Source organism: Colias philodice, chromosome 12 (assembly GCF_061535455.1).
Source record: "Colias philodice isolate Cphi_HAF_F1 chromosome 12, ilColPhil1 Martin Lab GWU primary, whole genome shotgun sequence".
Classification (NCBI taxonomy): Eukaryota; Metazoa; Arthropoda; class Insecta; order Lepidoptera; family Pieridae; genus Colias; species Colias philodice.
In genome coordinates, this window is record NC_143097.1 from 11,747,909 (window position 1) to 11,764,523 (window position 16,615).

A 16,615-nucleotide genomic window follows, 5' to 3' on the forward strand; every position below is an offset into this window, starting at 1 on the left:
TACCTTCCCATGCAATAGGATTCCCAGACTGCAGACAACTTGCAATTGCGAGAAACTACTTCGAGTCGAGCACACCAAATACCTAGGTATACAGGTAGACAGTCACTTAAAATGGGATGTTCAGGCCTCTTATTTAGTAACGCGGTTACGAAGAATGATCTATATATTTAAAAATCTAAGAGCAGTAGTAAATAAAAATACCGTTTTACTAACATACAAGGCACTAATAGAAAGCCTCTTAAACTATTGCATATGTGCATGGGGAGGCATGGCTAAGTCCCACCTTATTCATGTCGAACGAGTTCAGAGGGCAATTATTAAAGTAGCGCTAAAATTACCATTCAGATATCCCACTACAAATCTATTTAAGGAATCAAACTTATTAAGCGTACGGAAAATATATTTAAAGGAAATCCTACGACGATACCATACACAGACAGTACCAGCCTTACAGATTGTTAATAAAAGAAGAGACCGATTCCCTATGCCGCGTACTAATAGTAGGTTTGCTAAAAGATTTTTTCATTTTGCTGCCCCTAAGTTTTACAATATTATAAGTAGGACCCAAAAAGTTAGGACTTTAAATAACAGTTTATTTAAAAAAGCGGTCATTAAATGGCTTGAAAATTATGATTATGATGAAATAGAGCAGCTCATAAATAATGGATAGATGTCAATAATATAACATACACAAACACACAACACTCACATGCACAAGCACACACATTCACAAACACACACACACACATATCCACACACTCACACTAACAAAATCACGCACTATACTTGTAAAAGCTTGTAAACGCACAACTGTATATTTTATTATATGTTTTTTTTTTTTTTTTTTACTTTCTCTGTTTTTTAAATGTAATCTTTTTGTTGTACTGAACATGTTCTGGGAAGGAACTGTCTTCCTTAACACAGGATTTTCCTAGCTAGGAAGACAGAGCCTCACTGTAATTGTACTGTATTAATTTTTGTACTCAATAAAGATATTTTTATTTTTTTTTTTATTTTTATATTATCCTATATAAATTATACTGCAACAGCTATTCTATACAATAGAAAAAATATTAACTCATTTTCATATAGTATTTGTATAAGGGAAAGTTTATGAATCACTACAAACTTTTAATGTAATAAATAAACTATTTAATAAATGCACTAATTAATTATTTAAAACAGAATTTATTAATTGGAATAAGATTTATTCCAGGCAACCCGTTTATACAATACATATTGCAATGATCTTCTCAATTGATTGCACTATTAATGCCTCAGCCCCCGGAATCACAGACACAATAGAAAATCTATTGTGTCTGTGATGGCCCGATCGGCCCGATCGGCCCGCTCGGTGGTCAATGGGTTAAACCACGCTGTCACTTTTATTCAATTAAATCAAAGAATAATCGATGGTAACCTATGCAACTGAATTAAATTATATTGCAAATTTTATCTGACTTAAAAAAAGGAGGTTCTCAATTTGCTCGGTGTATTTTTTTTGTATTATTCAAGTATAAACAATGTGGTTAAAAGGAGTGGCATTTTCCTTAGAGTGTCAGCAGAATTAATGCGCTGTCTAGACTATGCATAGCTACAAAACTAAACAAATAAAGACTATGTTGCATATTCTTTGTACGATTTTTCTAGAAGACAGAGTCATCATCGTTACTTTATCTGCAGAGCGGCAGCAGCGCGAGGCCGCGGAGCTGAAGCGCTGCCTGGACTACGTGTCGACGCACGCGCACGTGCTGGAGAGCGTGCTGCGCGGCGGCGACGCGGTGCCGCTGTCGGCCGCGCTCGTGCGCCAGGCGGCCGCGCTGCAGCGCTGCATGGCGCAGTGCGTCGCCAACGCGGCGCGCATCCGCCGCCTGCTCACCGCCGCGCACCAGCCGCAGATGGACAACATGCTCGCCAAGATGGTGAGTACTTCACTTCCCGACACCGCCACGAGTACAGGGCGTATGCGCACGCAGTACTCACATTTGCACACTATAAAGTAACAATAATTGCCGTTTATCGTATTATATATAACATTATTTAAACGTTTCTCGGGTATGTAGGAATATTATGTGAGATGCTTGCTAGGATTGAATCCCAGATAAAGAAAATTTAAAATAATCAGCTTAGCTAACTTTCAATACTTTTTGAAATTTAAATATTTATTACAGAAAACGTTCATCATATATTTCATACAATATAATCTTATATATAAAAACTAGCGGTCCGCCCCGGCTTCGCCCGTGGTACATATGAAAAATAGATGTTGGCCGATTCTCAGACTTACCCGATATGCACAGAAAATTTCATGAGAATCGGTCCACCCGTTTCGGAGGAGTATGCAGACTAACATTGTGACACGAGAATCTTATATATAAAAATGAATCGCAAAATGTGTTGGTAAGCGCATAACTCGAGAACGGCTGAACCGATTTCGATAATTCTTTTTTTATTATATTCCTTGAAGTACGAGGATGGTTCTTATGTAGAGAAAACGTAAACATGTACCACGGGCGAAGCCGGGGCGGACCGCTAGTTTTATATATAAGATGAATCGCAAAATGTGTTGGTAAGCGCATAACTCGAGAACGGCTGAACCGATTTCGATAATTCTTTTTTTATTATATTCCTTGAAGTACGAGGATGGTTTTTATGTAGAGAAAACGTAAATACGTACCATGGGCGAAGCCGGGGCGGACCGCTAGTTTATAATGTATGCAGATTTCATTAATCAAGTCCGTAGAAAATATCACGTATGTAATATGCATTTCCTATCCCTAGACAGTGATCCATATACGTTCCTAGTTCTTATTCCTTCGAAGCCTTATGAAGTTATATCAAATCGGTCCTGCGGGATTTCTCATTTCCTTCGTACTAGGTTTCTCCAATCCACTCGCATATATTACGTCTATGAAAACTTATAGGAATACTATTGTGGAAAATGTGTACAGGATTGTGAACTTACAATTGTTGTTCTTGATTTAAACTATAAGATTCTGACATTTTAAATACAACTTTTTTATTTAAAAAAATACACCGTATAGTAAAGAATTCATCTAACCTTGTCTTTTAAAGACAATGACTTATTTATCATGTATATCGCCCTATTTTGCCTGGCTACAATGCTCGTAATACAATACTATATACATATAGTAAAAAGCTAAAACATTAAAATGCATTTCGTTGCCTTGACTCTCCCCTCTCTTCCTGTCATTGCATTCGCTCCCTCTAATTACAATTAATGACTGCTGTACATAACTAAATTGTAATTGTTTTAAGTATGTTAACTACAAGACTCATAGCGAATTTAAAAAGGTTAAATAAGATTTACTTGCTAAAATTGCAATAAATTTTAGGACTGTTGATAAATTCTTGAAAAAGAAAATATGTAGTTCCAAAACAATCCTTGGTATGAAAACAATAATAAGAATCTTTTTGTTTGTTCTTTGAATCTTTTACGTTGGTTGAAGCATCGTAAAGTACGAATATAGTGATTACTAATCACAGAGACAAGGCGCCAAGATCATTTTGCCTTTTTGGCACTAATGTCTAATAGTGAGTACCTACTCCAAGATAATTACACAAATAACTGTAATAACGACCAAGATACGACGATAACGTCTAAGTAAATATCACGGCACAATGCAATTGTAATTCCGATCGTGTTATCTTAAGTGAAACATATCGCAAGTAGAAAGCGATAAAATTAATATAAATTATAAACGACAGCGACAGCTGAGCGCATTTCACGCGAGACGTACATTTTAATGATATGCCGTGATGGACTTTCCCTCTTAATTGCAACAAGGGTGAAACGTCCTCTTGTAAATATGTTAGAATATGGTTCTGAATTTTGGCATTTAGACGCGACTGCGTACGTTGTTATGTCGTTAATATACATCATGATGTTGTTAATAAGAATGATTTTTAAGAATGATTCTCACGTAAACTTTATTGAGATGCATCGTAAATTATTCAACAGAATTAAAATTCAGATTGTCATTCATCAATCAACTCATAGAACACGCGGTATTAGGGATAGAAAAACTATCGTAAATTATATGCTATGCAAATATCCTGTTTCCCAGAATGGTTTTTGCAGCGTCCTTCAACGTCCCGAATAGTTTTAAGTAGCGTTTTGGGTTTCTAGATTCCCCCTATCATTTAAATTAGGGGTCAGCAACCCTGTTCAATACATACGTATGACAAAATTCATCGAACGAAAAAGTAAAACACGAAACACGCAAGTTTCTTGCAATTTAGCTAAATATTGATAACTAGCTTCCGCCCGCGACTCCGTCCGCGCGGATGTCGGTCTTCGCGTGGATGGTTTATTTCTCCATTTTGAGTAACTCTGACAATGACATCTTATAAATATCTATTGGACCCAAATACCTATAATAATTAACGCAACGTGTGTTCTCGGTTCTACAGAACAACGTCTATGGATAAAACTGAAAAATTAAGATTTATTTTTTTCTACGTATTTTTCCAGGATAAAAAGTATCCTATTTTATGCCCTGCCCCCCTAGTCAAGTGGCTTTCTGTTAGCGTAGCGTTCAATAGAATAGACTACGAATGTATGAGATTGACGTAGGCTGTAGATAAACGTATCTATAGGTTACGTCAATCTCATACATTCGTAGTCTATTCTATTGAACGCTACGCTAACAGAAAGCCACTTGACTAGGGGGGCAGGATAATAAGGTATAATTATACCAAGTTTCATCGAAATCGAACAGTTAGTTTTCATGTGATGCCTGAACATACAGACAGACAGACAGACAGACAGACAGACAGACAAAATTTTTTTTAATCACATATTTGGGTTTGCTATCGATCCAGTAACACCCCCTGCTATTTATTTTTTCAATATTTTCAATGTACAGAATTGACCCTTCTACAGATTTATTATATGTATAGATTATAGCTGTCTCCTGGGTAAAGCATTAATAAAAAAGTTATTACCAGAGGGCAATGTATCTCGATACATTATATTCAATTTGTTGCAAAACACAATGAACTTTTTACACACAAGCTACGTCTTTGTTGGCGCTAACACGACCGTTGTTTTTTCCATTCCACTTCCACGAATTTGAATGGGAATTCACAAATATTAAAACTTTTGATAAAAATACAAGACGTCTCGTAAATTATACTTAATTAATTAAATGTTTACTTCATATTTTTAATAATTGAATGTTTTTGAAGTTTAAAGAACTAATTATATTGTTTACAAACAAGTGGTATTCAAGTTGGTCGCTCGTATAATTTACTCCGTTTAGAACAGGTTCATAGCAACTTTCTATTAAATTGAATTTTCCGGTATTCATTATCATTCAATACAAATAAACTATAAAAACACATGTGCAATGATGTATATTGTGAAACGATGCAATGAAGAATGTTACTAGGTATGCCAAATCCCTTGAAATTGTGTCTCAGTAAAGCCTGTATGTATACAAATACACTAGTTTTTGTAGTATTCAAAAATACCAAGTAGTTTTGATTTTATACGCATTCAAAGTTTCGAAAAATATCGAGTCCCGCTAATAGTCACGTGACCGCTTGTGACGTCACGTCACAACGCGCCGCGCGGCCGCGCCCCCGCGCTTAGTATCAAGTCGGCAGCGCTGTAGTAGGTGTTATAGCTTGCGCAGTATTTTGATGGGTTTTCGTCCGCGAATTTCGTTAATAGTCCAATAATAGTAATTATTATTCGTTTAATAAAATAACAGTCATGCCAAAGTTTCATCTTTATTTAATAGTTTCTCAAAATATTCTATACGATTGCGTTTTTGCACTGCTGATCTCTGAGGTTTATCTTCATTTTCCTGCTGACATTTGAATTTGTGTGGAACTATACCCTGTTTTTGTTTAATTCTTCCCCCGACCAACTTATATTTTAGTATAGTTCTCCATATCATTCTCAACTTAAAACAAGAAAAAATCTTACTAGCCATCTACCTATACTAGCCCATACGAGCAGAGCAGAAGCACAGTCTAGTATAGGTATATTAAAACTTGTATAGAAAACAAAGGATAAGTAACGCAAAACAGCTGCAATGTTCTCAAAATATTTTTTATTTTATTTTATTTTATTTTCTTTATTGGAAAACATACAGAGACAAAGACAGAGATAAGATATAAAACAAAAAAAAATCTTATTATCTAAAAATACATGAAAATGCCTCCTTATAGTGTTTTCACTGTGAACATATAATATTATTTTTGCCAACACCCAGCAGTAGGAGAGACAAGGAAAAAACCACAAAAGACAATCGTTGACGGTTGATTAATATTTTCATGCGTACATAAAGACGGAGGTAAATTAGGTCTACGTATTTGCAAAATCTTTACATATTAACATTCTTATATTATGTTCAATAGCAATTTTTTTACATTCATTTTGTAAGACGAAGAGGAACAAGAAAACATATCAAGATCATTCATATAGGTATTATAAAAACTAGACATTCTGTGAAGAGGCACACGAAGACCCATATTGGTTCTGGCGGTAGGTATATGAAATAAGTCTTTTGAGCGTGTTGATCTGGATGGGATGCGATAATTTATTAAGCTAAGAAGTTCTGAACAGGCTATTTCTCCTACGCAGATTTGTAATATGTTATTATAATATGTAGTACTATGTAAGAACACGGAAAATTCTGACACCAAAGGTTGACACCTCTGACCATTTTTTGTTTACGTCCTTTGCAACTATAAAAAACAACTTATCCGGCGAATTGGTAGTTGTATTTTTACATGTAGGAACAACACATGATTTTCTGGTATTTGGATTGGACATTTTTAAAAGTATTTAATTATAATTTCGACGGCACGGGCGCGCGATCGCTAGCGGACTGAGTGAGCCAGATTGAGCGTGTTGTGGTGTGACGTCACACCATCACCGGGCGTTTACAACTTGTTTTACTTCTAAATCGGAAACTAATTGACGTATCGAATTAATTTTTTCACTATATAGTATTTTTTATTTTTGACAGAGAATATGGAGTGCTAATAATCAAAATTAGTAAACATTCTCCATTTAAAATAGAGCGGTATTATTGTAGTAAAATCATTTTTGGTTAACTCACATTAATTATGCTATAATTTGATCTACTAATAATGAAATAACTTTCGTATCTATTGTTTACAATTGCGCGTTCCTTATTTAAAATACCCACTAAATATTAACTTTCAAGTATAGACCGATACTTCTGTTACGGCAGGATCGGGTTGTTATTATTTATAAGCCATCTATTCCGGATTAAATGTTTTTGCTATTCCTTTTTGTGAAGTTGAAATTGTTTTCTTTTTATCGATAAGTTGTTTTGTATTGTCAATAATTTTCGATGAACGATAGAGTCATGATAAAGTGTTGTGGTTTATGCATTTTATAAAACTTATTTTGATTTGAGATCTGTTTCCTACTACTGAACTAAATTTCCTTCAAGTAATCTGACCTAATTAAAAATTTGAAGATAAAACCGGGCATACACTAATACAACTATATACATACGTAGGAAATCAGTGTAAGAACTTAAAAAGTAACTAACACTAACACTTTTCATCGTTGATGTTTATAAATGCAAATATGTACTACAATTCGTTATGTTTTTATGACATCTAATAGACTCGTGTTACTTCACAATAAAAAAGCAAAAAGCCGAACAGTGGGAAATATTCACAATGCCATGACAATGCGAGTGTTTAGGAAATCGTAGACCTGTGGACTGCACGGGTTTGCAAGCTGATTCTACGTTATATAACAGGTTAGGATCATTAACATCTAGATATTTATTTAAAACCTAATTTTGTATTAAAATATAAAAAACAAACGAAAATAGCGTTCATAATATTATTGTACATAATCGAGCTCTTTGATTTTATCGCTTCATTATGCTATAAAGCGCAAGCTAAAATAAAAATAATTGTAGTTCTTTTTCCGTTTGTATTTTTACCGTTTAACGTCTTTTCATAATTGACCACACATTCATACAGTTTAACTTCTTTAATTAGCGAGTACACCTCTATGTACGTAAGAAACGTATAATAATTATAATAATTATTCGCAAGCAATTAAACTGACTGAGTTGTTTTCCGAACTAACTTTTGGTTTTAATAGTTTATAACTTTTGGTGTTAATGAGTTGTTATTGCTAAACAATATATTGTTTTAACATGAAGTAATAAACTTGCATTAATTGTACCCCCGACATCGTACTCGTGGGAATTCGTCATAATATATTAGGTAGGTACCTAACTCTTAGTTGCAAGGCAAACTATCCGTGAATCTCACACATGCCTGCCTCAATTAAATAGTTATGACGATTTCTCTAACTGTACACTAAAATCTCGATAAATATTGAATAGTATCAATAATACCGTCAGTTGATTAATGAAGGTGCTAAGTGGTAGAGTGGTAGTGGGTCACTGTGTCGGGTCGCTGTCCAGCACGAGTCCCAGCCAAGGTATTTGTAACCGTATGAGGAAAGTCGGACCTGTACATATGCTATGTTGACAAAAAAATATGATCGATACATCGAAAACAAGAAACAACCGTATTGAAACTGCTCATTTAGTTAAGCACCTTGGTTAAATGAAAACAAAAGCTTTTTACTGTTTTTTAAGAGTGATAAGTATTTATAATGTTTGTCCACTATAAATTTCGTTTTATGTATATCTAATTCTTCTAACGTATAACGTCTTGTAGGTATAAGTCAATTATTATGATATGTTTTTTACCATCAAGTACAAATTTGAAACCGAAATTTATAATCACTACAAAAAACACCTACCCATGTGGTTTTTCCACGAAACCACATTACCTATATGCCATATGCCGTTAATGTACATAAAAACGCTAAAGAATCTATGAGTGCTTATACGCAAGTCAATAGGCGGGTCCACACAGCGAGCATCCTCGCGAAGCAATTGCTACGCGAATCAGCTGGGACCTTACTGAAGAAAAATGACATCACGCGTCATATTCACACATCTTGTTCGTCTGAACAAATCTTCACACTGACTTGATTCTTCGCGAGGCTGCTCGCTCTGTGTGGACCCGCCTAATGGTTGCTTAGTATTTCCTGTCACATCTGAGAACTAAACAGCACTCAGCACAAATACGCGGAACGCTGCGTTTTTGTGCGCTTGCGACAATTACACGTTAATGGAGGAAATGTACGCTTTCTCCGCGGGATAACCGGCTAATCGTACGCATATTATGTACCTATTCAATTCAAATGTAACTTTTCTGTACTTTCACATGATGTCATTTATAGAGACTATTTTACAATAGCAGAAAATTAGCTCAAGCTCTTGGTAATTTTGAAGAAATGTTGATAGGTCTAATCGTATAAAAATGTAGTGCAATATGCTTCGCCTATAAAATTTTATTTAAATATTCTTATTACGAAGACACATCAATTTATATTATTTCATTCGCATATTATGTAACTATAACTTTATGTGTTATACTGTTACGATATAATTTATTCATAAAATGTACAATCTTCCGCTTTATTAAAATCTAAAATATAAACATAATTATGTAACAATTATTTTATTTTACATTATGAACGTAGCATATAAATTATAGCAAATATGTATTTAGCAACTAAAAAACACGTTTTTAGATATTCGCAATCAAGAGACCGCATTCAAAAATTTAATAATGTCTCGTCTCTATTAATTTTTACTAGGTTCTGTATCGATTATTCCGTAGCTAATCTCTATGTGTATTTTATATTTATAAATTTAGTCACTAAGCGCCATTAACACGTAAAATAAAAGGTAATCGCGGTCGTGTCGTGAACCCGAATTATTTAACGATCGCGTCAACATTGAGTGTCCGAGATCGGTTTACAGAAACAATGCGTAAAGCCATGTAATGGTGATTAGCTGACACACTTACAGGCTACAGCGCGTGCCTTGTGGGTCTTGACGATATGTTGGCTACGATATATCGTGGGTACGACGGAAAAACCTTGACGATATTTTGGTAGTTTGTGTTCTTCCCAAAAACTGAAGGAAAGCTCGTCGTTGTGATTGTAAAAACTTGAAACAAATATTGTTACAATTAAATGTTAATTATACGTTTTCAGACGTGGTTGTCGTTAAACATAAAACCGTATTCATAATTAATAGTTAGAATCAAGTTTCTAACATTATTTACAAGAGGCTGCATTACTGTAAAATGAATAACTAAACCTTTACTAGCCAACTTTTAAAATTTACAGGTCGCTTGTTTTACTGAAAAAAGCGAGAACACGATACTGTATTATGAATGGATGCATATTTTACTTTATTATTATTTGACATGAACGTAATAGTCCATTGAATAAAAAGTTCTAGAGTGCGTGAGTTAGTAACGTAAGATGTTTCTTCGGAAACATGTTAAGAGTCCCTAGGTAATAAACATACTAAAACCCCGGGCCACTAGGAGGAGCCCCGGAGTGGGGGGAGGGGGGAAATGGGTCCATTTTTTCATTTTTCGCTTAAATCTCAAAAACGGTACATGATAGAGAAAAACTTTCAAGGAAAAGTTGAAAGGCCATAAAATTATCTACAAGTAGTACCTGAATCATTTTTTTCTATATCCTACCGTTTCTGAGTTATACGCAGTAAAACATGATTTTGGCTCAAACAATTTCCACATCAATCGATCAAAAAATATTTCTTTCTTCCAAAAAACTAAAATGTGCAACTTGTGACCGGTACTGATGTGGCTAACACACGATATTTTAGTGTATGTATTTTATCATACGTATATATTACACACAACATGTATTTAAATATTTTATTTCATATTTATATTCGTATTTAATTATAACACTAAACATTCATTACACAAAACACAAAAAATACAGACATGCATTACACTCATACAAAATAATTATAATATTTATTATTTTATGACGGAGTCGCGGTATTCGCGTAGTATGCGTGCCGCGACGAAATTATCACGGTCCCAGCGGGTAGATCGGAATATTTCTTCATGTTTCTTCACAATTGTAAAATTAACAGTTCGATCTTAGTTACCGAATGCGCATCTAGTCAGTGTCTTTTTTGTTCTTGTATTTTCGTGCCCAAAGTGTTGCTTGTATCTGATAATTGTCTCTCTCCTTCTACGTGGAGTAATAAACGTTAAAACTGTGAGTGTGTGGTTATTTGTGCATCACCCAAAGGTACTGTACCTAGTGTAATTAATATCCATTATCACGCACCCCACAAATTGGTGACCCCTCTGAACACTATATATATAAAAACTATGTCCAGTGCAAGTGATTCCGAAAACGCTGATCGAGTTAATACTCAACCGCGAAGGCGCGTCAAAATGGCGGAACGACCGCCGCACGTGTCGCCCGCCCAGCAACCATCCGTTAATTTACGGATCCCACCTTTTTGGCCTGAAAAGCCTGCAATATGGTTTGCACAAGTTGAAGGGCAATTCGCTATAATGAACATAACTGACAATACTACCAAGTTTTATCACATTCTGGCCATATTAGATCGACAGTATGCGGTCGAGGTCGAAGACATCCTTACCGGCCCTGCTGATTATATTAAATTAAAATCGGAATTAATAAAAAGATTATCCGTGTCTAGAGATAATAAAGTGAAACAGCTGTTGATGCACGAGCAGCTGGGATTACGCAAGCCGTCACAATTCCTGCGGCATTTGCAGCATCTAGCTGGTCCCGAAATTCCAGAAGATTTCTTAAAGACAATCTGGACCAGCCGATTACCTGCTGGATTGCAGCCGATCGTTGCGTCACAACCTACGCTGTCCCTGGACGCCCTGGCTGAGCTGGCTGACCGCGTGTACGAGATCGCGGCTCCCACTACTCATGTTGCAGCGACTTCTTCATCGTCATCTTCGGCAATGGACGACTTGGCACGCCAGGTGGTGGAGCTGACGCGCCAGGCGAGCGCGCTATCCACCCAAGTAAGCAGTTCCCGACCCGGTCCCCGTGTGCGCAGAGATCCCTCTCCCCATCGTCGTCAACGGTCTTCTTCTCGACGGTCCCACTCTAATTACCGGCGTTACCCTATCTGCTGGTATCATAATAAACATGGCACAAAGGCTAACAGATGCATTAAGCCATGCGACTTCAAGGCATCGCACGACACGAAACGCGTACGACACTCAGTGATGGCGACTAACGCCTGCCCCATTTCCCCCGGTCGTCTTTTCATTACGGACCCCACTCTTAATGTTGAATACCTGATAGATACCGGTAGTGATATTTGTGTTTTCCCTATAACCGCTGTGTCTGAAAAAAGATGTAAAACTAATTACCAACTGTGTGCTGCCAATGGTTCCGTCATCGATACTTACGGTTACATTCAATTAAACCTTAACTTAGGCTTACGTCGCGTATTTCCATGGCGTTTTGTTGTAGCTGACGTCACTAAAGCTATTATTGGTGTAGATTTTCTTTCACACTACAAAATTATTGTTGACGTAAGTAAAAAACAATTGATCGATGGCTTAACCAATGTCAGCAGCTCAGCAATAAATTGTAATATGATTAATTGTAATATTTCTAGTGTTAAGGTTGTAACTGGTGGTGATAGTAATTATCATAAAATTTTAGCGCAATACCCAGAACTAACACGCCCCGCTGGTACTCCAGGTATTGTCAAACACAACACTACACACCACATTCGCACAACTCCTGGCCCTCCTGTCTCCTGTTCTCCTAGGCGTTTGGCTCCTGATAAACTAAAAATAGCGAAGCAGGAATTCGAGGCTATGATAGCCAACGGAACAGCCCGTCCATCTGACAGCCCGTGGTCGTCTCCGCTTCACCTCGCATCGAAGAAGGACAATGGATGGCGTCCATGCGGTGACTACAGACTTCTCAACGCAAGAACGATACCAGATAAGTATCCAATCAGGCACATACAGGACTTTTCACACTGTCTGTCTGGTTGTACTATATTTTCTGTCATCGATTTAGTTAAGGCCTACAACCAGATTCCTGTTTTTGAAGGCGATATCCCGAAGACAGCGATCACCACACCCTTCGGTTTGTACGAATTTCCTTTTATGACCTTCGGACTTCGCAACGCAGGTCAAACTTTTCAGAGATTTGTCGATGAGTTGACGCGAGGCCTAGATTTCTGTTATCCTTATCTTGATGACTTCCTGATATTCAGCAGATCAGCACAAGAGCACGAAGACCACCTGCGCCAACTCTTTACCCGTATGAGAGATTATGGTGTTCTTATTAACACAGCCAAGTGTGTCTTCGGCGCTCCTAAGGTAACATTTCTAGGCTACGAAATCTCTGAAAAGGGAACCAAACCTTTGGACAGCAAGGTGCAAGCTATCGCCGATTTTCCTGTCCCAAGAACTGTTCGAGAGCTTCGAAGATTCTTGGGCATGGTTAATTTTTATCGACGTTTCTTGCCCAATGCTGCCCAAATTCAAGCACCTTTAAACGCCTTGCTCGTAGGTTCCGTCAAAGGTTCTCATCCCGTGGTCATAGAAGGGAATTCGCTGCAGTCATTCCAAGACTGCAAGAAAAGCCTTTGCGAAGCAGCCCTGCTCGCTCATCCTGCCAGTGAAGCTAAATTAGGACTCGTCACTGACGCTTCAGATACAGCGATAGGTGGAGTCCTACAACAGCTGGTGGTCGATGATTGGCAGCCGCTCGCATTCTTCTCGCGCAAGTTGAGCCCATCACAGGTGAAGTATTCTCCATACGATCGAGAGCTCCTTGCCATCTACGAGAGCATAAGGTACTTCCGACACATGCTGGAGGCTAATCATTTCACGATCTATACTGACCACAAGCCGTTGTGTTACGCTTTCCACGAGAGGAAAAGTAACTGCACGCCGCGTCAGTATAGACACCTCGACTACATCTCACAGTTCACAACCGACATACAGCACATATCCGGTGCAAACAATGTCGTCGCCGATACTTTATCGCGCGTATGTGAACTGCAGAGACCTGTCGACTTAGAAGAGATGGCAAGGTTGCAAGCTACAGATCCTGAGCTCACTGCACATCTCACAGGTGAATCATCTCTTCGCCTTAAAAAGATGAATTTACCTGGAAGTCGTACTCCACTGTACTGCGACGTCAGTACACCGACTCCCAGACCTTTCGTCCCTACACAACTGCGTCAGCAGGTTTTCAATTGTCTGCACTCATTGAGTCACCCAGGCGCAAATTCATCAGCCAAGCTCGTTGCACAGAGGTTTGTCTGGCCTTTAATGCGGAAGGACTGCCGCGAATGGTCTAAGGCATGTTTGACCTGTCAGCGCTCGAAGGTGAACAGGCATGTCGCGTCACCTATTGGTACGCTCGCTTTACCTTCAGCGCGATTCAAACATGTCCATATAGACCTAATCGGCCCTTTACCACCTTGTGGTGATTATCGGTATTGCCTAACAGCCGTCGATCGCTTCACGCGATGGCCGGAAGCTGTACCACTTACCGACATCACCGCAGAAACTGTCGCGAAAGCTTTTGTGTCCTGCTGGGTAGCCCGTTATGGTTGTCCAACCGACGTCGTTACCGACCGCGGTGCACAATTTCAATCGGCCCTATTCCAGCAGCTCGCTAAGTCTATCGGTTTCGATCACCGTAAGACAACCGCATATCACCCGCAGTGCAACGGCTTGGTGGAGCGCTTCCACAGACAATTGAAAGCTGCAATTACCTGTCACGCTGACGTAAATTGGGTAGAAACACTACCTCTCGTGCTTCTCGGCATAAGAAGCGCTGTGAAAGAGGACTTGCACTCCTCCTCAGCTGAGCTGGTTTTCGGTGAACCACTTCGCCTACCAGGTGAATTTTTTGGTCACGACACTTCGTCTTATACTACCGATATCACCGACTTATCAGCTCGGTTGACAAATTTCGCCAGGAATATTCGGCCAGTACCAACTCAACATCATGGTAAGAAAAACATATTCATCTACAAAGATTTAGCCTCATGTGGTCACGTATTCCTTAGGGAAGACGCACTGCGCGGCTCTTTACAACCCGCGTATACAGGGCCACATGAGGTCATTTCAAGAGATCACAAATTTTTCAAAATTAAATTAAAAGGAAAGTCAACGACAGTTAGCATAGACCGCCTTAAGCCAGCCTACTTACTGTCGTCTCCTACTGAAATCCTTCCTTCTCCCGCTCTTCCACCTCCCGATCCTCCCCTACCTCTTCCCAGTGCTCCTGTGGCATATACCACTCGCTCTGGGAGGAGAGTTCACTTTCCAGACTTTTATCGCCCTTAACCCGGTCTCTGGAGGGGAGTGATGTGGCTAACACACGATATTTTAGTGTATGTATTTTATCATACGTATATATTACACACAACATGTATTTAAATATTTTATTTCATATTTATATTCGTATTTAATTATAACACTAAACATTCATTACACAAAACACAAAAAATACAGACATGCATTACACTCATACAAAATAATTATAATATTTATTATTTTATGACGGAGTCGCGGTATTCGCGTAGTATGCGTGCCGCGACGAAATTATCACGGTCCCAGCGGGTAGATCGGAATATTTCTTCATGTTTCTTCACAATTGTAAAATTAACAGTTCGATCTTAGTTACCGAATGCGCATCTAGTCAGTGTCTTTTTTGTTCTTGTATTTTCGTGCCCAAATTGTTGCTTGTATCTGATAATTGTCTCTCTCCTTCTACGTGGAGTAATAAACGTTAAAACTGTGAGTGTGTGGTTATTTGTGCATCACCCAAAGGTACTGTACCTAGTGTAATTAATATCCATTATCACGCACCCCACACTGATAGATTGCTCTTAATTAGGTCTATAATTGGTAAAATAAACACATACCTCCATGGAAGCCTTTAGGAGGAATCGATTGTCAAAATATTATATTATGGTAGTTTGAGTTACTGAACTTGATCTTTTTATTTTTTTCTTCCAAAAAACTCAAAAGTGCAACTTGTGACCGGTACAGATAGATTGCTCATAATTGGGTCTATCATTGATAAAAATACCAGATTCTACCACGGAGGCGTTTACGGGGAATTGAATTTTATTAGGGTAGTTACGATACTTGAACTTTTTATTTTTTTTCTCCAAAAAACTCAAAAGTGCAACTTGTGACCGATACTGATAGATTGCTCTTAATTAGGTCTATAATTGGTAAAATAAACACATTCCTCCATGGAAGCCTTTAGGAGATATCGATTGTCAAAATACTATATTAGGGTAGTTTGAGTTACTGAACTTTATCTTTTTATTTTTTTCTTCCAAAAAACTCAAAAGTGCAACTTGTGACCGGTACTGATAGATTGCTCTTAGTTAGGTCTATAATTGGTAAAATAAACACATTCCTCCATGGAAGCCTTTAGGAGGAATCGATTGTCAAAATATTATATTAGGGTAGTTTGAGTTACTGAACTTGATCTTTTTATTTTTTTCTTCAAAAAAGCTCAAAAGTGCAACTTGTGACCGGTACAGATAGATTGCTCATAATAAGGTCTATCATTGGTAAAAATACTAGATTCCACCACGGAGGCGTTTACGGGGAATTGAATTTTATTAGGGTAGATACGATACTTTAACTTTTTATTTTTTTTCTTCCAAAAAAACTCAAAAGT

At 37.7% G+C, this 16,615-nt stretch overlaps 1 protein-coding gene across 1 annotated transcript in view; it reads left to right on the forward strand.

Annotated features, from left to right (window-relative positions):
* LOC149484300 (uncharacterized) overlaps positions 1–16,615 on the forward strand; it is a 37,290-nt gene that overhangs the window by 3,830 nt on the left and 16,845 nt on the right. Inside the window, exon 2 of the mRNA XM_089701887.1 lies at positions 1,684–1,922. Within this exon, the coding sequence (XP_089558013.1) occupies positions 1,684–1,922 (239 nt within the window). The remainder of the gene's footprint in view (positions 1–1,683; positions 1,923–16,615) is intronic.